Below are 27,882 nucleotides of genomic sequence, written 5' to 3' on the forward strand. Positions count from 1 at the left end.
CAGTGGTGGCCACCACAACTGGCTGCATATTCCTGTGGTTCGTTGATGTGGCCATTTTGACAGCAACCACCTTGACTTACAGTAGAAAGCAATGAATTGTTTAAGACTAGAACTCACGGGGCTGGGAAGGTGGCTCAGTGGTAGGGTGCCTTGCATGCCTGAGGCCCTAGGTTTGATTCCTCAGCACCACGTAAACAGAAAAAAGCTGGAAGTGGTGCTGTTGCTCAAGTGGTAGAGCGCTAGCCTTGAGCTGAAGAGCTGAGGGACAGTGCCCAGGCCCAGAGGTCAAGCCTCAGGACTGACAAAAAAAAAAAAAAAAAAAAAAAAGACTAGAACTCATGCTGCCTTCTTTTTGATGTGGCAAAACAAAATTAGTAATCTCTTGATATGTTCCTCTACATCTGTAAGAAGTACTCATTAATATTCTGTGAAAGGAAGCCATAGTCACATTCTTTTTATACTTAAGATCATAGATTACGGAAGGCCTAAATTTAGGTAAAACTTTCAGTACAAATAAAAATAATTAAAATATTTTCAATTACCTAAGTACAAAGTATCACTCTACCCTTTGAGCCATGCTCTCTCAGCCAAAACTTCACTTTCTAGCTTATAACTTGAATATAAGACAGAGGGAAATGTATCAATATTGCCTTTATGGTTTGGTCTCTTAAACCCAGTGAATGTTGAACAAAACATAAATTATGACTAGCTTTTGTTCCAAAGATGATTGAAATATATTCATTTAATAATTTTCATTTATTTAAAAATGTGATTGTATTTGTTACCTCTTAAACTAGTAATCAGTATGTTTAACTTAATTTAAAAGGTGATTAAATGTTATTAAAATTATATTTCTATTCTCAGGAGTGTGTAAGGAATCCTGACATTCAAGTTTTCTACAAAAGATAATAAGCTTTCAGGGCTCAAGCCTGTAATCCTAGTTACTCAGGAGACTGAGATAGGAAGATTGGTTTGAAGGTAGCTGGGGCAGGAAGAGAACTATAGCTCTGGTGTAGAGCACTAGCCTTGAGCAAACGAGCAGGGATAGCATCCAGTCCCAGTTCAAACCCTGGGACCAGTGCTCCCATGCACATGTGCACGGACACATGCAGAAAGAGAGAGAGAGAGAGAGGGAAAGAGAGAGAGAGGGAGAGAGAGAGAGAGAGAGAGAGAGAGAGAGAGAGAGAGAGAGAGAGGAGGCTTTTATAAAAGTGGTAATTTTCATACTAAAACTGGAGCCAGCATTCAAGTTTGAGGAAGAAAATACTAATTTATGGAATTATGTAAACAATTTGCTAGAAAGTAGAAACATCTAAATTCAACTTCTATAAACACAGAAACCTTATTTCATGTTTACCTTGCTATTCTAATCATTATATTTTAGCCTGGTTTTAGCAAGGGGCATAATAAAACAAGCACAAAGAAGGAAAAGTTTATTTATTTACTTATTTATTTATCATTTCTTGTCGTTGTGGTACTTGAATTCAGGGTGTGGGCACTATCTCTGAGCTTTTTTGCTCAAGACTAGCACTCTACCACTTTGAGCCACAAGACCACTTCCAGTTTTCTGGTCGTTAATTGGAGATGTGAGTCTCATGAACTTTTCTGCCTGGGTTGGCTTTGAACCATGATCTGCAAATCTTGATCTCCTGAGTAGCTAGGATTACAGGCATGAGCCACTGGCACCTGGCAAGTCACTTATTTTTGAGGAGCATAGACATGAGGCCATGTATGTGTGTGCGTGCGTGCACGTGTGTGTGTGTGTGTGTGTGTGTGTGTGTGTGTGTGTGTGTGTGTGTGTAATGGAGATGATTGTTATTGAATAAGGTTTTGTTAAGTGTTAAGTGAAATGCTAAATTGAAAATGCTTTGTACTACGTATACTTGGCGTGATTTTGGGTGGTAAATGGAAGCTTTTATTCTGACAGGAGCCTATATTACTAATTTTTTTTGGGGGGGGTCCGGTCGTGGGGCTTGAACTCTGGGCCTGGACGCTGTCCCTCAGCTCTTCAGCTGAGTCTGGCACTCTACCACTTGAGCCACAGCGCCACTTCTGGCTTTTTTCCTTTTTGCTTGTGTGGTGCTAAGGAATCGAACCCAGGGCCTCATGCATGCAAGGCAAGCGCTCTACCACTGAGCCACCTTCCCAGCCGCCTATATTATTTTATAAGCTGGTAGAGCCAAGTCTTTCATCAAGACTGGGATTGAATTGTGGCAACTCTATGTGCAGTTTTCTTTATATACAAATTTCTTTTTATTTTTTGTGGGGCTTGTACTCAGGGCCTAGGTGCTGTTCCTGAACCTCATTGTGCTCAAGGCTAGCACTCTACCACTTGTGCCACAGCACCACTTTGGATTTTAAGTGGTTAATTGGAGATCAGAGTCTCACAGGGACTTTTCTGCTTTGCTGCCACCATTGGCTTTGAACCACGATCCTCTGTTGTCAGCCTCCTAAGCTAAGATTACAGGCGTGAGCCACCTGTGCCTGGCACAATTTTCTTTCTAAGAAGGTCAGTGTCCTCATACGAAGAATGATTGTACTTATCTCAAGGGTTTGTTGGGGTGACTACATGAAATACCAGCATTTATGTAGTAGGTTCTTATTAAATTGTAGCTGTTATTTCTCTAGGAAGAATGTACAGATTCTAGTGATTTAAATAGGATTTGGGGGTTATGTAGTGACTCAAAATAGTTCACTTAAAATATGGGGCAAATGTTGCAATTTTGTAATGAAGGTTAGAATCTGTTACTTCTGTTTTCTTTTAAAACTCTACAAGACATTGTTTATGCAAGGTGAAAAATTAGTTTTATTTCAGGGACCGTTTTTTCTCTTGTTTCTAATCTTTTTTTTCCTCAGTCTTGTGTAGAAACTTAGCAAATAAAATACTTTTCTTCTTTGCTAATCTACTGCAATCTTACTCAGATCAGATTTTTTTAATGGAAAAGTATTTACTTCTAGACCTACAAGGTTGTTACTGGATTAGATGAACCACTGGAGTTTTTTGTTGTGTTGTTTTGCGGGGAGGAGGGTGAGGATAATAAACATCCATCTCTAGGCTTGCTTATGTAGAGCAAAAATTTTCTCCTACAATTGATCAGGTAACTATTCGGATTTGGCAGGGTGAGTCCCTGGGAACCAAGCAAAAGAGGGCTGGGGCCAGGAGGAGGCTTCAAGACTGGGGAGGCACTGCTGCTGTCAGAGCTTAAAAGTGAGGCAGGACTTTTTATCTGAGAGTTGTTTATTTTTTAAGAATATAAATAACTCACCAAGAGAACTTTCTCTTTTTCTTCTGGTGCTAGGGATCAAACTCAGAACCTTGTGCAAATGCTTTGCCATTGAGCTCCAACCTCTAGCCTGCCTGCCTCCCTCCCACCCTCCCTCCTTCCCTCCCGCCCTCCCTTCCTTCTTTCCTTCCTTCCTTCCTTCCTTCCTTCCATCCATCCATCCATCCTTCCTCTCTTTCTCGTCCATTCCCTTCCCTTCTGTTTCCTTCCTTTTTGATGTTTGAAGCAGGAGCTCAGTAGCCCAAGATGGCTTAGAACTTCTTTGGAGTACTGCGACTAATGCCATGTGACGACTGGCTAACCATTTCTGTTTCATATTTGAATGTTCTTGCTGTAGGTTTTACAGTGGTTTGTTAGTTTGTTATTTGAGATAGGATCTCACAGTGAAGCCCAGGACTGGTTTTTGATCCTTTTGTCTCATTCTCCTGAGTGTTGGGATTATAAGTGTGGTCATTACTCCCTGGCCTCACACAGATCTATGCCATTCTTTTTTGATGTGTTTAGCAATATTTTGTTTACATTAAACATGCTTTCTTATTTCCAAATTATTTTTAATATTTACTTTGATGGTACTAGGGTTTGAACTCTTCTACAAAATTATTAATATAAATTCTTTAAGTTTTGGTAGATCAATCTTTGGAGGCCTCAGAGCAGTATTTAGCAGTCTGTAGATGTTCAGTTAGTTTTGTTAATTTATTTGAATGTCTGGTATTATTACCAAAGAGGTAAATAGCTTTTCAATAACTATACCATGTAATACAGCTTTTTACAGCCTTATGAATTGTTTTTATAGCTGCTATTAATGAAATTTAATTGTATGATGTTGCTAATACAAATTAAGTTGTGAGAAGTAGTGAAAAAAGAATCTTTCATTAAATAGCCACCTTTGAAGAAGTTCAAGTAAATTGGTATAGTGATCCCATCACTCAGAAGGTGGCAGCAAATTTGAGGCTAGCCTGGATCTCTAAAAGGAGTTGGAGCTAGGGGCTGGTGACTCACATGGGTAATCCTAGCTATTTAGGAGGCTGAGATTTGAGGATCACAGTTCAGAACTAGCCACGGCAGTAATATCCATGAGACTCTTATGTCCAGTTAGCCATCAGAAAACTAGAGCACTTATCTTGAGCAAAAAAACCCAGGAACATAGTGGAATTTTACACAGCCATTAGAAAGAATAATATTAGGTCATTTGTAAGGAAATAGATGGACCTAAAAAGTCATGTTAACTGAGGTAAGCCAAGCTTAGAGAGACACATGGCACATGCTTTCTCTCATTTACAGAAGCTAGATCTAAAATACACCAGGACATAATAAATTATACAGGACTCTAGGCATCCACACATAGTGAGACCAAAGGAGGATGCTTTAGAGGAGGAACACATAGGCACAATGCTATGTGCCTCTGAACATATAAAATAATACTTACTGAAATAAATTCCAGGAAGTGGAAACAAGGTTTTTTCCTTTGTTACTGTTTTTGTTTGTTTTTGTTTTGTTTGTTATCTGCCTTTGGGAGGAAGGTAAGAGAGGCACAGAAATGGAAGGACAAAGGGTTGAACAAATACAGCAGTGGTACTAACTAGACTCTATGTTGAAAATGAACTGTATAATTTGTATGTGTGAGAACAGGAGGGAAAAAAAAGAGAGTGAGTATCCTAAAAGAAGTGTTCAGGCTCACGCCTGTAATCAAGGCTGTTTAGGAGGCTGAGATCTTAGGACAGCATTTCAAAGCCAATCTGAGCGGGAAAGTCCATGAGGCTCTTATCTCCAGTTAACCACCAAAAAACTGGAAGTGGCACTGTGGCTCAAGTGGTAGAGCACTAGCCTTGAAGCAGCAAAGCCCAGGGACAGTGCCCAGGCTCTGAGTTAAAGCCCCATCACCACCATCAACAACAAAAAGACATTACTTGACTCAGTAACTGTAACCCCTCTGTACATCACCTTTATATAACAATAAAAAATAATTTAAAAATAAGGGTGACTCAGGCACTGGTGTCTCATGCCTATAATCCTAGCTACTTAGGAGGTTGAGATCTGAGGACTGAGGTTAGAAGCCAGCCCAGGTAGGGAAGTCCATAAGACTCTTTGTCTCCAATAGACTAATCAGAAAAAGTTGGAAGTAGTACTGTGGCTCAAGTTGTAGGGCACTAGCCTTGAGCACAAAGAGGCTCAAGGTCAGTGCCCAGGTTTCTGAGTTCAAGCCTGAGGACCAGCAAAAAAATTAAAGGATTTTTTTTTTTTTAAAGGGAGGTGCGTAGTGCTTGGAATATAGCTTAGTGGTAAAGAGCTAGCATAACATGATCAAGGTCTTAAATGCCTAAGAACATTTATTGAATGGGTAATTTTGAGACAGACCAGTGCAGATTGACCCCAGAGGATAGACCTAGCTCAGGGATAGACTGGTTTCTAAGCAATTCTTTTAATATTACCATTACATGTTTTTGAGTGGTACATTATATCTTCATAATCTTTATAGTTTTTTAATTTATAATTTTATAGTAATTTCTCACAAGGTCCCTTTGAGGCAGGTCAGCAGCATTTTCCCATTTTATGGTTGAAGAAACAGGTGCAAAGATGTTAAGTGATTTGCCCACAGGCATGTGTTAAACCCCAGTAGTTATTAGAAGTAAGGAAGTTGTTACCATTTAGTGATCTTTTCATGACTTTTTGGATAGTGAGTATAGTTTAGGAACCTTCTGCTTACTTTTGAAGAAAACAGTTTTAAAGCTAGTTTACTTTGCATTCTTTTGTATATGAAAACTATGAAATGAAGTACAGTGAATTTACTTCTATTTACCTTTGCTAGATTGAAAATTAGTCATAAATTGAAGAAAGCCGTATAAGTCTTTGAAGTGCTTACATTTTTAAAGTAGGTAAAAATGAATCCTCAGGCTATATTGCTGCAAGGTAGTTTGAATGCAAAGACTGGTTCGTGGTGGCAGAAAAGAGTATTGAAGTCATTTAGCTCTGTGGATTTAGACTCTCCCTTTTCTTCAAAGATATTATCTATCCAAAAGAATTAAAGTCTGGATGGCTTCTCTTTAAAGCATACTTTATTCATTTGGAAGAATTTTTATGTACTTTTTGGACCGGATTGAATTATTCTTTTTCTCCTCTTGTGTTAACAAATACTTTCCCTGTATGTGCAGCTCTTTTTCCCCACCCAGTTGAAAATAATTCCACATATAATCTTTCTGTGTGGACAGGGTGAATGGGTAGTTTCAAGTAACGTAACTATTGTAAAAAAGCTTTACCACCACCACCACTACTACTACTACTACTACTACTACTGTCTTGATAGTACAGTTTAAACTCAGGGTCTTGCTCTTGCTTGTGCAACTGGCACTCACCCATTTAAGCTATGCCTCCAATCTGGCTTTGGAAATGGAGTATTGCAGACTTTTTTTCCTTGATCATATCTTAGCCTACCAAGCAGCTAGTATTACAGGGATGAGGCCCCCACCCCTACCATTTTCCAGGTAGGGTCTCTGTGTTTTAGCCTGGGGCAGGTCTCCTCTTTGTGCAACTAGGATGACAAGGCACTGCCATTCTTGGCTTACTGGTTGAGTTGGAGGCTTGCTAACTTTTTGCCAGAGGCTGGCCTCAAACTGCCTTCCTGATCTCTACATTCTGAGCCACCACACCTTGCCTAAAAAGATATTATTTAAGGGATTATACAGAGCCTGAAATTTATAGTATTTACATTTGGAGTGTCAAGACAGATGCTTTAATGATATTAAAATAAAATTTGAAGAAAAAAATTGGGAAGCATGATTTGAAAGTTCAGCTGAATCTTCTGTGCAAAATTTTATCCTCATAACTAGCCAATAAGAAAATTTACCATCTACAGTATTATATGGAATCTTCTAAGTTAGAAATTTTGAACGTAGGGTCTTTGGCTATTAGTCATTTTATAAATGTAAATCATAAAAATATCTTTATTTTCACTTACTCTAAAACTGAAGCTATCACATATTTCAATTATAAGCAAGGGCAGCAAACCACAGCAACTGTTTCTATGATTCAGGAGTAATAGAAATTACAGATGTTTCTGTATCACATTACAGTAGCTGTAGATATCTTCAAATATTGTTTAACACCCTCCTATTTGGAAACTAGAATAATTATTCAGTGGGCTTCTATGTCTTATATATAATAATAAAGAAGAATTATATATGATTATAGGAAAAAAATTGCTCTGATAATCTACATGTTTTCTTCCTTTCTTTTCCTTTCCCTCCATCCCTTCCCCTCCCCCCCTTTCTGGCCAGTCTTGGGGCTTGAACTCAGGATCTGAACATTTTCTCTTTGAGTTTTTGTTTTTTTCTTTTTGGCTTAAGGCTAGTGCTCTATGTCTTGAGTCACAGATGCTCCACTTCTCATGAACTTTCCTGCTTAGGCTGGCTTTGAGCTGTGAGCCTCAGATCTCAGCCTCCTTAGAGCTAGGATTACAGGAGTGAGCTACCAGCTTCCTGGCTCACATATTTTTAGCCCAGTCCTATCTTTTATAGTATATGTGTAGTGTGTGTGTGTGCACACGTGCTCACATGTGAGAGAGAGAGTAGAGTGTTGGATCTGAGCCTAGGGCCTCATGTTGCCACTCTCCGCATGGCTGGAGCTCTACCACTTGAGCTAGCCTCCAGTCTGGCATTTTGCCCATTAGCTGAAGACTGAGTTTTGAGGACTTTCCTGCCTGGGCTTACTTCAAACTGGCCTTCCAGGTTTCAGCTTCCTAAGTAATGAAGATTACAGGTGTGAGCTACCAATACCTACTGAGAACTGATTTTTTTTTTTATACTTAGTGTTCCTTAGTGCTTTTAGAACATTATTTTCCAGAAGTTATACTTAGTAAATACTTATTACCTGACCACTGAGGTTTTTTTGTTTGTTTGATTTTGTTTTTGGTCAGTTGTGGGGCTTGAACTCTGGACTGGGCGCTGCGCTGTTCCTGAGCTCTTCAGCTCAAGGCAAGTGCTCTACCACTTGAGCCACAGCACCACTTCCAGTTTTCTGGTGGTTTATTGAAGGTAAAGAATCTCACGGACTTTCTACCTGGGCTGGCTTTGAACTACAATCCTCAGATCTCAGTCTCCTGGGTAGCTAGGAAGGATTACAAGTGTGAGTCACCGGTGCCTGACATCACTGAGTATTTTTACACATATTCTGGTAAGTTCAGGGCATCTGTAGACTGTATAGATGGTACATACATATGAGACTCTGTGGTGACCTCAGGGCTCTGCTGAGTGGGCAGCTTTTTAAAGCTGTAGAGAACATTACTGTTCTACTTGACAATTGTTCTGTGTATGCAGTTTCTACTTTCTCTAACAGACTATGCATGTGTTGCTATAATAGTTTAAGACACATTTGACATAGGAAAATAATGTGGCTTTTAGAGAAATTTCCAGAGATACTTAGTCATGGTCTGTTACTTGGAAAAATACTGATATCATCATAAATCTTACTGAAAGTTTCTTGCCAAGAGTATATAATGGTGGTCAACAGTGTTAAAATTTTACTTTCAGTGATTGTAATAAAGCTTATTGGTCATTTTGATTGGTTATGAGAACTGTTCTTATTTAAGTAGCTAAGATTACAGGGCTGAGCCACCAGTAAGGTTTGTGTACGCATATCAATGCTAAATTTTACTTTTGACTTACTGTATCTTCACAAAGCCATTTAGCAAATTTGCTTTTTTGCATAATGGTGGCAGGATTGGACTCTACTCATTTCTTCTGGTTGCCATAAAAATTAGTACAAATTTGGTTGCTGTTTAAACAACACAGACTTGCTGTACTTTACTTACAGGTCAGCAGCCCTGCATGGATCTTACTAGATGGATTCCTTAATCAGGCTCCTGGGGAGAGTTGGTTTTCTATCTTTTCCAGCTTTTTTTTTGGGGGGGGGGGTCCGGTCGTGGGGCCTGAACTCTGGGCCTGGCCGCTGTCCCTCAGCTCTTCAGCTCAAAGCTAGCGCTCTACCACTTGAGCCACAGCGCCACTTCCGGCTTTTTTCTTTTTGCTTATGTGGTGCTGAGGAATCGAACCCAGGGCCTCATGCATGCAAGGCAAGCGCTCTACCACTGAGCCACCTTCCCAGCCCTCTTTCCCAGCTTTTAATAGATAAACTCACTCATTGCTTTTCTATTCATTCTGAAATGATAGCAGCCTAGTATTTCTGATTTTGACACTGACTACTTCCATCAGTAAGGACGTCTGTGTTTACAGTACACCCATCCAGATAATCCAGAGTGCTCTCTCCATTCCAAGGTCAGTTGATAGGCAACCTGCTATTTAAACTTTCCCTTGATAAGTAATATAACCTTCTGAAGATTAGGATGTAGGCCTTTCATTTAAGGTATTATTCTGACTACTACAGCCTTCTTAGTTTAGCAAAATGATGCTTTAAATCCCTCTGTAAAATGGGGTTGATATTTTGTTTACCACAAAAGAATTTTGCTAAGATGGAAATTATGTGCCAGTGTATGCAGGTAGAATTAACAGATGCTTTGTGGTTGGTCCTCTGTGCTAGAAACTTAGGTTGTGGCTAGAGGTGAGGAGAGGCCAGGTGGTCTTCAAGCAGACTTCAGTGGCTTATCAAGATCTGGAGTTATGCTTGACCTCAGGAAGCAAAACAGTGATTTGTGGTCCTTCCAGAGAGTGGGGCTTCACTATTGCCATTCACTTTTCTCCTAAAGGTAAGGTTTTGTTGTAGAATTTATGTCTTTCCTGACCTTTGCATGTTGAGAATAGTAGTAGCTTATAGTACAGTATTGAAAAAAAAAGTTGAAAGCTGCCTAACTCTTCATTTGTTTCATGACTGAATTTTTTCTGTAAAATAAAACTCTCTTTTGTTGTTGTTGTTGTTGTTGTTGTTGTTGTTCCAATGCTGGGGCTTGAACTCTGGGCTTGGGTGCTGTCCCTTTTTTTTTTTTTTTGCTCAAGGGTAGTGCTTTGAGGCACAGCTCTACTTTGTGCCATTTGCTGATTAATTGGAGATAGGAGTCTCCTGAACTTTCCTGCCTAGGCTGGCCTCACTGATCTCAGCTTCCTGAGTAGCTAGGATTATAGGCATGAGCCACCAGCATCTGGTAGAACTTACTTTTTAAGTAGGCTTTTCTACTTAGTATGGTTTTCCAAAGGGTCTTTGTAGAAAATCTTTAGAGGAGGTCTTGAGTTACTGCAATTTTAAATCGTTTGTTATTTTATCTTTCTATATAGCCATATATCTGTATCTATCTATCTCACTCTATATATATCTAGTTGGTGTTTTTTAAAGTTGGCAGTCCTTACTTTGTCATTTGTCACCTCTTGGTTAGCACAAAAGTTTTAAACTCTGAAAACAGTCCTGGGAGGCAAGATGTTCAGGAATATATTGTAGAAATGATTATCAAACCTTTGTAGAAGGAAATTTTTAAGGCCAAGTATGTATCTTCTATATTGTTCCTGTCTTACTACAAACCCAAGTAATTGGGTTTTTTCAGTTCTGTATTTAAGAAATGCTGTGTTTATCTAGATTCCATCAGGATGGTGTATTTACATATGTAACTCCTCGTTTGAGCTGATTCTAGTGACAGAATTTTGTGACTGTAAGGTCTTTCCTGATTCTGATACTCGTCTGTGTTGTTACTGCTTGATATATATATATTTTAATCATATAACATTCTTTTTTGCCGGGCACTGTTGTGACCCGAGCTAATCAGGCGGCTGACATAAGAGGCATACTGTGGCGGATTGGTTCACTTTCAGTGTTGTAGATTGTTGTCAGCCTGTTACATCCTTTGTAAAATTGAGCTAGCATTTTGCTGACTAATTGGAGATGGAGTCTTACTGATATTTCTGCCTGTGCTGACTTTGAAAATAGATTTACCAGCCAGGCGTCAGTGTCTCACACCTGTAATCCTGTCTACTCAGGAGGCTGAGATCTGAGGATCACTATTCAAAGTCAGCCTGGCCAGGAAAATCCATGAGACTCTTATCTCTACGTAACTACGGAAAACCGGAATTGGTGCTGTGTGGCTCAAGTGGTAGAGCGCTAGCTAGCCTTGAGCTGAAGAGCTGAGGGACATCGCCCAGGCCCAGAGTAAAGGCCTCACGACCGACAAGAAAAAAAAAAAATAGGTTTTCTAGGTCTCAGCCTCTTGGCCAGCTAGAATTGGTAACAGGAGCCATCAGCGAATTCTCCCCTCCCCTCCACTATTTTAGATCTTAATATGTAAAATAACAATTTGAAGTTGCTTAGGACTCCGTGACTTAGTTTTAGCCAGTAGATCATGACTATTTCTTTAAGGTACTTGTCCAGTGTGCTCAAAGTAGGTTTTATGCTTGCCAGATTTTAGCCATTTTCTCTTGATAGGCTCTACCCAAAAGGTATTTTATGTTGTGAAATAGTAGTACATCAGTTTTCCTTAGTGGGTTGTGCGTGTGCGTGTGCGTGTGCGTGTGCGTGTGCGTGTGCGTGTGCGTGTGCGTGTGTGTGTGTGTGTGTGTGTGTGTGTGTGTGTGTGTGTGTGTGTCCTGATCTTTACTGCCCAGGGATTTTGTATGTGATTCCATTTAGGCTTACTGGGTATGTTAAAAACAGCAAGAAATGGAAATAATATTTCATTAATGCATGATGTGAGAGTGATAGGGACATGCCAAATTTGATAGTATTAGCAGTGTTTTTATCTTGAAATGTGATTATGATAGAAGCAATGGTCAGTTCCCTAACATCCTTGTAATTTGCTAAGGTGACTCAGGGACTCAGTATGCTATATTTATAATTGATTTATTGCAACAAGAAGATACAAAGCCTCACCAGTAGGAAGCAAAAGTGCATAGGGTAACGTCTGAGAGTAAACTAGGCACATATTTCTCCTTAGGGTCACTCCAGGCACACAATTCTCCCAGCCAGAAATTGGCAATGCAGAACTGTTGCTAACTGAGAAATGCCTATTAAAGACTCAACATACGGGGTTTTGTCTTGTCATCCAGTGCCTTACACATGTCCATATTCCAGACTCTGAGAATGGAATCAGGTGTCATGCATAAATTATACTGCTTGTACATACATATAGCACAGTGAGACACTCTTAACAATTAATGGTGAGAATCATTCAGAAATCCACATTCCCGTCAACTTCCAAGAGCCAGTCTTTCCAGCAGGTTTCTCTGAGATGAGCAGTCTCAGGACTGCTGTAAACTCCCACACACAGAAGTATTAGATTTCTATTTCTGTATTTTTTTGTTGTTTATGTTGGAGGCAAAAATGTTTCTTCCTTCTTTGCCAGGGTCTTCTCAGAGGAACTTTACTATAATATATTTAACTGAGGTTTGTGTAGTTAGGAGGATGTCTTTCTGCCACACTCACATCATCTGTTCTGATTCTAGCACTGTGGATAAAAGTATTTTGTGGGAGCTTGAGAGTCCAGAAAATATTTCCCCAGACTATTTGGAAAGCAACCCAGCCTGGTCAGACAAATTGCTACTGTGGCTTGCACCACTGCTGTCCTCCCTATATTTCTTTCTCTAGTCTTATATTCCTAAGACTTAATAGCATAGGTACTCATTCATACCTATTCGTCACCTGCTTCTGTTACTAATTTCTACATCATCTAACTGTTAAATAAATCTGTTCTAAAAAGAATTGTAAGGATAGCAATTTAAGGCAGACCATGCATTGAGTGTTTATCACATCGGGCAATGGTCAGCATTTTACTTATATGTAACAGTTAACATTTTAAAATGTATTTTACTTAACACATTATGTTTAGTGTGTAATATATAATATATAAATATATTTTTTACTATCATCACTCTCTTATCTTAAAAATGTAAACTAAATCAGGAAAGTCAAGTAATTTGTCCCAAGGGTCATACAGCTTTAAGTTACAGACTTTGGTTTGAATTCATGTGTTCATTCAGAGCTCATAATTTTTGCCTCCCAGTGTAAGATGCCTTTCAGTAGAAGGTGTTTGTGAAATATAAGTATTTTCCTACTTAAGAGCAATCCCATTTAGAAGTGCATAGTGAACATCTAATGTCTTTGGTTTAACAAGTACTTCCTTTCTGTGTAGGTGGTATTTTAGGACAGGAGCATACAAAGATGAACAAAACATTGTATCTGCTTTTTAGGTTATCAGTTTAGATAACAAATCATTAAAATACAATAAGGAAAGGTAGATGTATATAGTTCCATAGTAGAATTCACGAGGCCTTGGGTTAAACCCCCAGCACACCAAAAACAATTGAGAGGTCACCCTAACAAAATGTGTGCTTGGGACCACATCAGTCCATGAGTTAGTGAGTATTGTAACCTTGGTTATCAAAAGGCTTTTAATGCTATAGAGGTATGAAATTAGAATGAATTCTGTGACTTAAGAATACTTATACATATTTTGTGGGCCAAGTTAGTTGATGGATTTTTAAACAAATAGTTGTACAAAGAAACTACCTCAATAAAATATTGTGGTAGTTTGCTTTCCAAAGAACTGATCTTGAGTTGGGGTCCTGTGTAATCCTAGCTATTCAGAAGGCGACGTGTGAGAATCATGATTTGAAGTCAACCTGAGCAAGAAAAATCTGTGAGACTCTTATCTCCAATTAAGCACCAAAAAGCTGAAGTGGAGCTGGGCTTAAGTGGTAGAGCACTAGCTTTGAACACAGAAACTCAGGGACAGTAAGTACCCAGGCTCTGAATTCAAGCCCCAAGACTCGCATGTGTGCACATGTGTGCATGCGTGCGCGCACACACATACACACACACACAAATAATTGATCTTGAATAACTGAATATTTTGTAGACAGTACCAATGTTAGCCAGCTATTTGAACAATTAGCTGTTTTTCTTTTCCTCTTTAAAACTTAGGCATTTGGTGTAGTAGAGGCACATTAGAGATTACTGTTGATTTGTTTATGCACTTCATACTTCCCTGGCATTTGTTAACTTGAAGGATTCTTTAATCTACCAATAGCTGATTTGAAAATCGTTTATGCATTTCAGAGTTCTCTTTGAATCAGTGATTTTTAGGTACTGGTTAGATCATTTAGTAGATTGACTAGAAAACTAATTGCTTAAGCAGTACAGGATAACTGTGAAATAGCTGTTGCCCTGGCAACTAGAAAGCTGTTCTGTTTGCTAAACAAAGGGTAGTCATTTTGTAGTTTAATTTCTCTTGTGGTCCTGAGGTGCTGTATAAAAACATCTTACTTTAACCTTTGAGATGGTCTGTGTTATTGACCAAAATCACAGAATCAGAGCAAAAAGGTAAAATAAGAGGATATTGTATTTTTGTTTTTGGCTTTACAGATAAATCTCTCAGTACTAGTGTTGATCAAAGGAATCTTAGCTAATTCCCCACAAAATGCCTTATTTACTTTTAGTTTGGACAAAAATATGTCAGACTAAGAACAAGTATACTAAACAATTATGCTATACTATGCAGCCAAGCATCCCTGAGAGTCTTAACACTTCTTATACTAGAGTTCATTATTGTTACTCAACGTGTGAGTTGAATAAGGGAGATAATATTTTAGGGAATTTTACACACACACATAGCTTTTATAAATGTATATACATATTTATACATATGCAAATATACATTTTTAAATAAGGATAACAATGAATTTGTAAAGATAAGAAAAGATCATTTGTTTAATTCCAAATTCTTGCTGCCTCTAGGACCATCTTGGGATATTACTAGTATTTCTTGTGAAACAATTTGAGAAAAATTGCTTATATATTTTTCCTTTGGTTATGGAACTAATTGATATAAGCAGAAGAACTCATTAGAATTATTAGATCCTATGTTGAAATGTATGCTCTGCAAACGATTCAAAGAGCTAGATTAGGGCTATTAAAAACTAAACAATAGTGAAGAAATGTAAGTATTATTTAAGGTGGAAAAGTAAACAGTAAACTCAGAGGAAGGCATTTGAATCTTTTGCCTCAGTAGTTTATTTGAGGTGGCTCAGATTGGATTTCTTCAAAGAGTTTTCACCAATAATTTGAGTACAGTTTTTCTTTCTTTTATACTGCCTTAGGGTTACCTATAGAAATATAAGATCTAATTTTAATTTGGATGGCAGCCAAGATATAGCTTAAATATTACAAGAGGTTTTTTTTTTTTTTTTTTTTTTTTTTTTTTTATTTTTGTCGGTCGTGGGGCTTGAACTCCGGGCCTGGGCGCTGTCCCTCAGCTCTTCAGCTCAAAGCGAGCGCTCTACCACTTGAGCTACAGCGCCACTTCCGGTTTTCTGGTGGTTTATTGGAGATAGGAGTCTCATGGTCTCTCCTGCCCGGGCTGGCTTTGAACCACGATCCTCAGATCTCAGCCTCCTGAGTAGCTAGGATTACAGGCGTGAGCCACCAGCGCCCGGCTTACAAGAGGTTTTTTTATTCAGACATTGAGTTGTTAAGATTTGCCGTCTAGCAAATGGACCGCTTCTTTATAAGTAGTCTACAATACAGAAATGTTTTATTGAGTAAATGAGTGAATAGTGGGTGCCTGGATCCATAAATGAAAGGGTGGTTTTGTTAGTGAGCTCAAGGATCATGTGTTTAATAGGAAAAGGGTGTCTTTGTTTTACAAAATTAAGAAAAGTAAGGGAAAAAGGTGAGTGGGGAGGGATGGGTGAGAACGTTGTGTTTATAAACTCTTATATGGCAACTCCTTTGTACAACTACTTAAATATAACAAAGAAAAAAGAAAAGGATGCTTTTATATTTCACATGATAAACATTACTGTTTTTAATTTATATTTTATAGATTGGCTTGTTAAAAAGTACAACCTGTACTACTACAACCTTTCATAGCTATAACAGGATTAGATCTATTATTCTGAGGTTTGATTGTGGGAATTAGGCGGTTTAAGTCTAATAGTATTTCTTTGCATTTTTAGGCCCTTGATGAGCCTCCCTATTTGACAGTGGGCACGGATGTAAGTGCCAAATACCGAGGCGCCTTTTGTGAAGCCAAAATCAAGACAGCAAAAAGACTTGTCAAAGTCAAGGTATAGTATATGTAGATCTTTGTAAATTGTTAAGTATTTGATATTGGGTGTACTGAAGAATTACTTTTTTGCACAGTGAGTTTCTAGGAGTAATGGTTGTAGAAATGCTGCCAAAGAATTATTTGAGTTAATAGGAATAAGATTTGATTATCATAGTTGATTTTATTTGGGGGGGTTGGGGGGGTCGGTCTTGGGGCTTGAACTCTGTGCCTGGGCACTGTCCCTGTGCTCTTCAGCTCAAGGCAAGTGCTCTACCACTTGAGCCACAGCACTACTTCCGGTTTTCTAGTGGTTTATTGGAGATAGATTCTCACAGAGTTTCTTGCCCCAGCTGGCTTTGACCATGATCCACAGATCTCAGCCTCCTGAGTAGCTAGGATTACAGATGTGAGCCACCGGCACCCCACCATATTTGATTTTTTTGAATGCCATTTCACTATATAAAGTTGGTGTTATTTTTATTGTTAGTGTTTTAGTGCTGGAAAGAACCTTAGAAGTTATTGATTCTCTAATTTAAGAAATTTGAGGCCATTATAGCAAAACAGTTCATCGATTTTAAGATATCCTAATCTATTTTATCCATGAAATTGGAGTGCCACTTAAAACTGATGGTGTCTTAGATAATGATGGAAAAAGGTATACATCTAGTTGTTGATTCTGTTGTTGATTCTTTTTGTGTTTACTGGTACTACTGGGGCTTGAATTCAGGGCCTGGGTGCTGCCCTATGCTTTTTTGCTAAAGGCTTGTACTTTACCATTTGAGTTACAGTTCCACTTCTAGCTTTTTGGTGGTTAATTGGAGAGAAGAGTGTCCTAGACTTTCCTGCCCTGGCTAGTTTCAAACCTGAGTCCTTATATCTCAGCATCTTGGGTATCCAGGATTGCAGTCATGAGCCACTGGCACCCAGCAAAAGGGAATACATTTTAAATAGACTTATGTATAGATTTCTTCATTACTAGTTTTCATTTATGTGATCATTTATTTGCTAAGCAGTATAAAGGTATTGACATTGATTATCAAGACCTAGTTACCATTTGTAAGTGGTTAAAAGTTTAACTGAAGGAAGACAGATGCTGCCTACATGATTTAAATGTGATAATACTTTTGTGTGACAAGGAAATGCCTGGGATGCTGTGGAGGCTAGCTTCTTTCATTACTGGTTTATGAGTGAGCCTGTTACCTGAAATGATGATAACCATAGAAGTCTGATTGAGCATATTAATTGGTTGATCCTTATAACAATGCATTTGTCTTATGTAGAGAAAATAACTTTTTCTGTGCTAAATCCTGAAAGCAATCATGTTTTTTTGCCAGATAATTAAATTTTGTTTTCTTCTGTTTCTACCTTTTTTTTTTGTCGGTTTGGGGGCTTGAACTCTGGGTCTGGACGCTGTCCATCAGCTCTTCAGCTCAAGGCGAGCACTCTACCACTTGAGCCATAGCGCCACTTCTGGTTTTCTGAGCGTGTATTAGAGTCTCACGGGCTTTCCTGCCTGGGCTGGCTTTGAACCGTGATTGATTCTCAGATCTCAGCCTCCTGCGTAGCTAGAATTATAGGCATGAGCCATGGGGCCCGACGCTCATTTCATTTTTTAAAATCCTTTTAGTGGTGTAGGGGATTTTGAACATAGGCCTCTTGCTTACTAGGCAAGTTCTTACCATTTGAGCCATGCCTTCAACCCCCTTTTTCATTTGTTATTTTCAAAGTAGGGTTTTACTTTATGCCCAGGTCAGCCTGGGATGTATATCCTCCTGTTTACATCTCCAGTGTAGGTGATGTGACAAGCACCTATCACCATACCCAGCTATGTTTGCTGATGAAGATGAGGTATCAGGTAATGAGGTTGGCATCCAACTGTGATGTAAGCCACTATAGCCAATCAACTCAGCTAATTAAAATTAAAACTTTTATTTGAATTTACTGTCTTCATGTCCATTTTCCACTCTATAGAATGGATTATAAAATACAGTAAATATCTGAAGCTAGATTGCAGTGTTTGAATCTCAGCTTTACCAAGTAATACTGTTGTGATCCTTGACCACTTCTTTGCCTTAGTTTTCTTACCAACAAAATGAGAATAATCATGCTTACTTATTAGAGTTGTGAAGATTTTTCTTTTTTTCCTTCAGTGCTGAAACACTCTACTACTGAGCTGTATCCTTACCTCTGAAGATTAAGTGTTGTTTAGTTTTCAGTAAATATTTGAGGCTGCTAGACTTGGTGGTGCATGCTTGTAATTCTAATATGTTGGAAGCTATAAAGCAGGAGGATGGAGAGTTCGAGGCCAGCCTGGAATACACACAGAGACCATATGCCAAAAAACAAAAGGAGAACAAAAATTTGTGCTCTTGCTTGTTCCATAAGGCCTTTACAAATTATGTAGTCCATAAGATATCTACATCTTCTCTTCATTTTTTAGGAAAAGTTGTACAACAGAACTAATTGCTCATAGTATTGAATAAAGTATGATGAGTAGAACATGAAGTAATTTAGATGTGATATTTTTATACTTCTCTTTTTAAAAAGACATAGTTTAGGCAGTTATCTGTTTAAATAATTTTTCAGTTAATGTGGCTAAGCACATTTATATTAGACAGCTGATTGTATTATAGTAAAAATGAGTAGTTGCTACATGGATGTACTTATGTTGCTTGATTATATTTTTGGCGGCTAATTAAATTTATAATTTCTAGGTGACCTTTAGACATGATTCTTCAACAGTGGAAGTTCAGGATGATCACATAAAGGGACCACTAAAGGTAATTCATGTATTAATTCTAGTATCTGATTGGGAACCTAATGCCTTGTTATTACTTTTTAAGTGAATTCGTTACTGAATTGATAAAAGAAATTTATAATTTTCTTGAAAAAGACTAATAGAAAAAAATTGATTCAGTGTTACACAAGACTTAACCATGTTTAGTAATAAGATGAATGTTAAAGGGAACCTTGACTACTCTTACTTAAGTGTTTCAGTATTGTTTCCTTTATTAAAATAATGTTTTTTTTCAGGATTAAGAGGTGATGAACTCTAGAGATGAGTGATTTAAGTTGTATATTGTAAAAAGTGATGTAGTTCAAAAACAAAACTTGAGGCTCTTAATTCTTGGAAGCCAACTACTGGAATATGAGCTCTTTTAAGTAGGTAGTTGCTTTATGTTTTCCCCTCATTGACTGGGTAAAGTAAATGCATTTTACTTTCTGCTGGTGAGCAAGCTACAGGGAATGTATGGGAGACCACTCTATGCTCTTTACTCTTTATAAATGTCTGAAAATGGACATTGGCCTTGCTGGGGAATTTTTTTGTGTGCCAGTCTTAAGGCTTGAACTTGGAGCCTGAGCATGCTGTTCCTGAACACTGTACCACCTGAGCCAAGCTCAGGGTTTTTGGTAGTTAATTGGATATAAAGGTCTCATAGATTTTCCAACCTGGGCTGGCTTTGAACTGTGATCCTCAGATCTCAGCCTTCTGAGTAGGTGATATGACAGGCATGAGCCTGTGGATAACCACCTGGATAGCTAGAAAAATTTTAAGAAATTCTGAGCATTAAGGAATCATTTATAGATGTTAAGAAAAATGTTATAAAATAGGTGTGTATCGGCCAGGTTTTTTTGTTTTTGTTTTTGTTTTTGTTTTTGCCAGTTCTGGGACTTGAACTCAGGGCCTGGGCTATCCCTGAACCTCTTTGTGTTAAAGACTAGCACTCTACCACTTGAGCCACAGCACTATTCTGGCTGTATTTTATTGGAAATAAGAGTCTCGTGGACTTTTCAGTTGGCTTTGAACCACGATCCTCAGATCTCAGCCTCCTAAGTAGCTAGGATTATAGGGGAGAGCCACCAGCACCTGACTTTATCTGCCAATTTTAACTGTTGAATTTTCAGAGTTTTGATTGAGCCTCCTCCAAGAGCATTTGTATTTTGCATATGTTAGGCACTGTGGAAGACTAAAATAAAGGTGTGTGTGTGTGTGTGTGTGTGTGTGTGTGTGTGTGTGTGTGTGTGTGTGTGTGTGTGTGTGTGTGTGTGTGTGTGTGTGTGTGTGTGTGTGTGTGTGTGTGTGTGTGTGTGTGTGTGTGTGTTGTAGTTTTACTGTTAACCTAGAAAAAATCATTGCCTATCATTTCCATTTTGCAGGTATCTTCAGTATTTCACGTGCATGTTTATCACTTACTGTCACAAAAAGAAAAAAATATATACAGTTATCAAATTACCTCAGCCACCATTTATTTAGCATTTAGTATGTACTAGCACTCTGCTAAGTCTGGGAAACTGAAGGGAGGAAGTACTTTGACCTAGTCTATAGTCATCAATGGTGATACCAAAATTCTAACAGGTTCATAGTTTAACTGAAGATAAAAGTGTCTCACAGACTTTCCTGCATAGGCTGGCTTTGGGTCATGATCTTCAAATCTCAGATTTCCGAGTAGCCAGAATTACAGGCATAAGCCATTGGAGTCCACCTCATTGTTTTTCCTTATTTAAGCCTTTTTTTTTTTTGTATGTGGTTAGGCTAAAGATGTTTGATTTTGACATAGGTAACTACATAAATAGGTAACTACATTTGACATAGGTCACTACAATTTAGTTTTAAGGTTTTGGTTCTTTTTTTTTAGTCAGTACTTGGTTTGAGCCTAGACCTTGTTTTTGTTCTCTACTATTTGAGCCACACCCCAAGCTTTTCTTTGCTTTTAGCTTTAGTTGTTCTTCAGGTAAGGTCTCAAGTTGTGTTATTTGCAGGAGAGGTAGGTCTAGGACCAGTCTCAGACTTCCATCCTCTTACTTATGGCTTCCTTATGTAGCTGGGATGACAGATTTGTGGCAGTATGCCTGGCTTACTGGTTTGATGAATCTCACTGACTTTTGTTCTAGCTGGCCTTTGATGTCTGCCTCCTGAGTAGCTAAGATTATAGGTGTTGAACCACAGCTCTTAGCATCAAGAGTTTTCAAAAACATTTTTTGTTGTCTGTAGGGAGGTTGGTTTGTGTGTGTGTTTAGAATCTGAATTGTTCCCTTTTGTAATTTTCCATCAATATTTTGACAGTGTCAGCATTTGGATAAGCAAGGAAATAAATCACCAAAAATGATGATTATTTAATCTCATTACATTTTCAGTCGTAAGTTTAGGTGGAAATATCACCTAGGCCATTTGAATATTAAATAAAAAATGGTAGTGTGTGTTCACTGATTCATTTAATGGTTCTGTTAATTTCCTGGAGTTTCCTTATCTCTTTTGGGCATTGTGTGAATAAAGTTGCAGTGAGCAGCTTTATTGTTATTACTGCTGTAAGAAACATAGTGTTTCTATCAAAATTTTCTTATCAGATAGAAAAATATTATAAATGACAATTGTGTTTGTAGACCTTCAAACTACTTTTTCATTGTCCCTCACCTTTCTTGAAAAACAGTGACAATATAGTGCAACGACAGTCAATTTCACACGCAGTGAAAAGACTTGAGGAATTGTGAGGGCAAAAGTTTTCAAAACAGTACTTAAATTGCCTTTTCTATTCACTTGGTTAACATTTTCACTAATGGTACAAAAGCATTGGTGGAGAAAACTCCTGGCCTTTTAAACAAGAAATCTAATGTACATTCATTCTTTTTCTAGCATTCATTAATTTTTGGTAGCTTTCATTTTATTTTCCTTTAGAAAACACTAACATTTAAAAAATGTTTTAGGTAGGAGCTGTTGTGGAAGTGAAGAATGTTGATGGTGCCTATCAGGAAGCTGTCATCAATAAGTTAACAGATGCAAGTTGGTACACTGTAGGTAAGAAAAATAAGACTCTCTAGTAAAGTTACTTTTAATAATACAAAAATTAGCTAAATTTTCACAATTCATTTCTCTAATGCCATACATGTCATTGCTATTATGTTACTTTTCTAGAGGATTAAAAATTTAACAACTTCTCTGTGTATAGATAATCTAAAGTCAAATTATTTAATATATATTGCATGCAGTTCATTTTCTAGGTTCTTTAATTTCTAAGTATCTTTTTTTCTCTATTTTAACCATTAAGTTTGGAGTTTAATAGTATTAGTCATATTGTTATATAGCAGAGGAGTTTTTTAAATTGTATATCATAGTAGCTGATGAAAGTTTATTTTCTCATGATTTTTTCAGTCATTTTGTAACTGTGATATGTGGTATCATATAGATTTTTTTTTTTGGGGGGGTCCGGTCATGGGGCCTGAACTCTGGGCCTGGGCAATTTCCCTCAGCTCTTCAGCTCAAGGCTAGCGCTCTACCACTTGAGCCACAGTGCCATTTCCGGCTTTTTTCTTTTTGCTTATGTGGTGCCGAGGAATCAAACCCAGGGCCTCATGCATGCAAGGCAAGCACTCTACCACTGAGTCACCTTCCCAACCCTCACATGGATTCTTTTGTGTGTGCATATTATCCTAGTATTTTTCTATTTCTTAGAAGGAACACATGCACTGCTAAAACTGTAATAGTTACTGAACAATGTCTTCCTAGAAAGATCTCCCATAAACTATTTTCTTTTCTTTTTTTCTTCTTTTTTTTTTTTTTTTTTTTGCCAGTCCTGGGGCTTGAACTCGGGCTGAGCACTGTCCTTAAGTTCTTTTTACTCAAAGCTAGTGTTCTATCAGTTGAGCCACAGCACCACTTCTTGTCTTTTCTGAGTAGTTTGTTGGAGATAAGTGTCTCACAGAAACGTCCTTGGTTGTTTTGTTTTGTTTTTTGGGTTTTTTTTTTTTTGGTTTTTTTTTGGGGGGGGGGGGAGTCTGGTCGTGGGGCCTGAACTCTGGGCCTGGGTGCTGTCCCTCAGCTCTTCAGCTCAAGGCTAGCACTCTATTGAGCCACAGTGCCACTTCCAGCTTTTTTCTTTTTGCTTATATGGTGCTGAGGCATTGAACCCAGAGCCTCATGCATGCAAGGCAAGCGCTCTACCACTGAGCCATCTTCCCGGCCCTTGGTCTTTTATTTATTTATTTTTTGCCAGTCCTGTGGCTTAATCTCAGGGTCTGCTCAAGGCTAGCTCTCTACCACTTGAGCCACAGCACCACTTCTGGCTTTTTCTGTATATGTGGGTACTGAGGAATCGAACCTAGGGCTTCATGCATGCTAGGCAAACACTCTACCACTGAGCCACATTTCCAGCCCCTCATAAACTAATTTTCCTAGTCCTTGTCAGATTTGTCTTCATTAACTTATGCCATTTTGATTCAAAATTTTGTCTGTTGGGTATTATTGTGCTCTTCTATGATTACTAGTGATTTTTTTTTCTTTAAATCTGCTTCTGACTTTAATTTTCAGTTATCAGTATTTGTGGGGTATTTTTTTGTTGTTGTTGGTGGTGGTTAACGTACTAGGCTTTGAAGTACTTGGTTTATTTGTGCTTTCTAGGCAAACACTTTACTGCTTAAGCTATCCAGCTAGCCCCCCCCCTTTTTTTTATTGATTTTTTTGAGATCGGGTCTTTATGCCCAGGCTGGCCTACACCTCCATAATCTATTTATGCTTCCCATATAGTTGGAATGACAGGTATGTGTCACTGTGTACAGCAATTGGTTGAGATCGGTTTCATAAACTTTTTGTCTAGATTGGTCCTCAGCCATGATTTTTTTTTACAATGCAACTTCCAGTATCTAGGATTACAGGCAAGCACTGTGGTCACTCTTTTGTAGTTTTAGTTCTGAGAATTGTTTAATAAAGCCTTCCTTAAGTGAGGTGCTGCTAGTTTATGTCTGTAATCCTAGCTATTCAGGAGGCTGAGATCTGAGGATCACAGTTTGCCAACTCGTGCAGGAAAGTTCATGAAACTTTTATTGCAAAATGCTGGAATTAGGGCTCTGGCTTGTGGTAGTGTTAGCGACAAGCCTCCGCCCCAGGAGACTGACTCTCTCTCTCTCTCTCTCTCTCCCTCTCTCTCTCTGTCTCTTCCCCCCTTCTCTCTCTCTCTCTCTCCCTCTCTCTCTCTCCCTTTCCCTCTCTCTCTCTCTCTCTCTCTCTCTCTCTCTCTCTCTCTCTCTCTCTCTCTCTCTCTCTCTCTCTCTCTCTCTCTCCCCCTTCCTTAGTACTGGGGAGGCAGAGTAAGGAGAATTATGATTTTGAGGCCAACCTGGGTTACAAATCAAGTTGGCAAGACAGATTATATAGGGTGAGACCCTATTACCAACCCCCCCACCTCCCCAAAAAACCAACAAAACCCTAAAACTGTTCCATTAGTATTACGCTCTATTCTCTTCCTTCTTGTTTTTTCCTTTCCCATTTTCCCCTTCTATTCCCATTCCCTTCTGGTTCACTCCCTGTCCCCTCTCTTACCTTCCCCCCTTTCCCATTTCTCCTATTCTTTCTTTCCCCTCCTATCTCTCTCTTCCCCTATTCACCTGTCTTACCTTTCTCGTTCCTCTTCTTCTATAAATCTTACTTTGTAAGGTATTCTTTATCTCCTTTATACAAGTATCATTTATTTCTTCCAAAAATTTGGGTTTTCAAACTCTAAAATAGTGGTAAAACATTTATTTCATTCTTAAGTTCTTAATTCTTTAGTGGCTCACAATGTGGGTACATGCCTACTAAAATGTCTATGGTGATATTTGAATTTGGTAGTCTTCAAGCAATATAGATGAGCTTTGTTGTTGTTTTGGGAGTTTGAGAAGTAAATGTGAAGAGAAGGAAAGGTGATGAATTTTAAGGACTATAGAGGAGTTGCGGTACTGTGAATAATTATTTGTGGTAAGCCTCATTGAAAGTGTGTAGTAGTCTCAGATATGGCACTGTAATTGCATGTCTTAATGACAGCATTAAATGCATCAAGATATTTATCACAAAGCAAAGGTTTGTGTAATGTATAAAACCTAATTTTTGTTGTTAAATAAAAATGGTGCCCTTTTAAACTCAAGATCTGATAACTATTTTTAGGTATACTCTTTCTGTCCATGATTTATAAGGTATGTAATATATCTCAAAATTACATATCACAAAAATATGCATGTATTCTTTATTCATAAACTTAACAGTAATTATGCATAGGGTATTTTGGAACTTTGTATTTAAATTTCCCCCCCCAGCTTTTGTGTTTTACCATGCTGGGGATTGAGCTCAAGACTTCTGCATAGTCTGCAAGTTCTCTACCATTGAGCCACATCCCAAGCCCCTCAGCTATGTTGAGGATACAGCTGACAACATTTTGTAAAACTACAAAATACTCAACATGATAACATGTACATTATCACAATCAAGTTAATGCCTCTGTTACTTTTAGTAAACGTTTTAGTACTTTTTTTTTTTTGGTTGTTAGTACAATATAGCAGTAGTTTTTAATGGTGATGGGATGATTTCTTCTCCTCACACATTTGCAGTATTGGACATTTGTATATGGTAAACACTGTGTGCACAGCATCAGCTGCCACACAGACAGTTACATGAGTAAGATGAGTAGTGCTGAGATTGAGGATTCATGAGCGTAATGAAAATTTAGCCAACATTTTTAGAGGCATTCTGTATACATTTATAATGTTTCTGTTTCTGAGGTAAATCTGCCAGTGACTATCCATTTTGAATTTATAGTTTCCTCCCCAAATGCTAACTTCTTATATTTGTGTTTTCCTGATTCAAGAAAGATCTTTATTTTAGATACTTTTATTTTGGAAATTAGAAAAAGTACTCTGATAGTTATACTTAAATATATTCATTAAAAAGATGAAATGTGGCCAGGGGCTGGTGGCTCATGCCTGTAATCCTAGCTACTCAGGAGGCTGAGATCTGAGGATCATGGTTTGAAGCCAGCCCAGGCAGAAAAGTCCACAAGACACCAATCTCCAATAAACTATTCAGCAAGAAGTAGAGCTGTGGCTTAAGTGGTAGAGTGCTAGCCTTGAGCAAAAGTAGCTTAGGGACAGTGCCCAGGCCCTGAGATAAGCCCCAGAACTGGCAGAAAAAAAGAAAAGATGAAATGCGAACTGAGTTCCAAATATAATGTTAAACATGTTGTACTCAAATCATAGTGTATATTATTTTGATGACCTTTGAACAAGTCCTCAGTGCTTCCATTTTACTTTCTCACATAGTTTTTGATGATGGAGATGAGAAGACACTGAGACGATCCTCACTATGCCTGAAAGGAGAGAGGCACTTTGCTGAGAGTGAAGTAAGTAAGCACACCATAAGCGAGAAGGTTTCAATAGTCTGTATTTGGGGGGAGGGGGCCCGGGGTTGGGGAGGGAGGTTTCATTTTCTAAACGTAATTACTGTACTTGTTCATCAGGAAAATTCATTCACACATACACCATCATTCTGAGATCTGTGAGGTATGGCTATCAGCTAGCTAGCTTGCTTGCTTGCTTGCTTGCTTGCTTCCTTCCTTTCCTTCCTTTCCTTCCTTCCTCCTTCCCTTCCTACCTCCTTCCCTTACTCCCCCTCTCTTTCTTTCTTTCTTTCTTACAAGTAGTTTAGTATTTTTGCACAAAGGAAAATAGAAAATAGTGGCTTCTTTAGTTCTGTTCCCCACTTTTATTTTTGGTAATGCTGGGTTTTGAACTTTGAGCTTTGTGCCTGGTAGGCAATGATCTGCCACTTGAGCAATGCCTCTGTCCTTTATTTTATATAGGGTTTCACCTTTTGTCTGGGCTGACCTGGGGCTACAGTTTTCCTCCTTATATGATCCAGGTAGCTAGGTACATAGGTACACCTGGCTTGGTGACTTACATGGATTCTTGCTAACTTTTTGCTCAAACTGATCTTGGATTGAAATCCTCTTGGTCTCCATCACCTGAGTTAGCTAGGATTACAGATTTTGATATTGTTGCACTATTTTTTTTCCAATGGTTTTTTGTTTGTTTGTTTTTTGTCGGTTGTGGGTCTTGAACTCTGGGCCTGGGCGCTCTCCCTCAGCATTTCAGCTCAAAGGCTAGAGCTCTACCACTTGAGCCATAGCACCACTCTGGTTTTTTGGTGGTTAGTTGGAGATAAGAGTCTCACGGACTTTCTTGCCCGGGCTGGCTTTGAACTGCGATCCTCATATCTCAGCCTCCTCAGTAGCTAGGATTACAGGCATGAGCCACCAGCACCTGGCTATTTTTTTCCAGTTTTTTGAAACACAGTTTTGCCATGTAACTCAAACTGGCTTTGAACTCCGTTTTTCCTGCTTCCACTTTTTAATTTATTTTAGTTATTTATTTATTTTTTTGGGTCCGGTCGTGGGGCCTGAACTCTGGGCCTCGGTGCTGTCCCTCAGCTCTTCAGCTCAAGGCTAGCGCTCTACCACTTGAGCCACAGCGCCACTTCTGGCTTTTTATTTATGTGGTGCTGAGGAATCGAACCCAGGGCCTGGAGCATGCAAGACAAGTGCTCTACCACTGAGCCACCTTCCCAGCCCCTTCCACTTTTTATAAAATGATAGGATTTACAGCTTCTAAGTCTGTTTTTTATATAGACTTCTTTAATTTATATTGTTTAAAATGTCTTGTTTGATTTGTTAATGTACCCATATTTTGTAAAAGTTAAAGGATGTAAAGATAGTCCAAACAGTCTGTAGCTTCTGAGAATGGACATTATTTCTTTACCTGTATTTCTTTTTATGTATAATGTGATGCTCTCACTAGAATGTGTCACAAGAGCAGGAACTTTATGTCTTCTTT

At 38.5% G+C, this 27,882-nt stretch overlaps 1 protein-coding gene across 8 annotated transcripts in view; it reads left to right on the plus strand.

Moving 5' to 3' along the window:
* The window catches only part of Arid4b (AT-rich interaction domain 4B), a 117,928-nt gene that overhangs the window by 10,361 nt on the left and 79,685 nt on the right, over nucleotides 1-27,882 (plus strand). For all 8 annotated transcript variants that reach the window (XR_011367243.1, XM_069998089.1, XM_069998086.1 and 5 more), the window contains exons 3-6: nucleotides 16,163-16,273; nucleotides 18,969-19,034; nucleotides 21,958-22,048; nucleotides 26,314-26,393. Coding sequence is in view for 7 of the 8 variants with exons in the window: in XM_069998089.1 (XP_069854190.1) it covers nucleotides 16,163-16,273; nucleotides 18,969-19,034; nucleotides 21,958-22,048; nucleotides 26,314-26,393 (348 nt within the window). In the remaining variant the exon portion in view is untranslated. The remainder of the gene's footprint in view (nucleotides 1-16,162; nucleotides 16,274-18,968; nucleotides 19,035-21,957; nucleotides 22,049-26,313; nucleotides 26,394-27,882) is intronic.

This window comes from Dipodomys merriami, unplaced genomic scaffold (assembly GCF_024711535.1).
Source record: "Dipodomys merriami isolate MVZ:Mamm:240054 unplaced genomic scaffold, mDipMer1.0.p SCAF_51, whole genome shotgun sequence".
Taxonomy (NCBI): Eukaryota; Metazoa; Chordata; class Mammalia; order Rodentia; family Heteromyidae; genus Dipodomys; species Dipodomys merriami.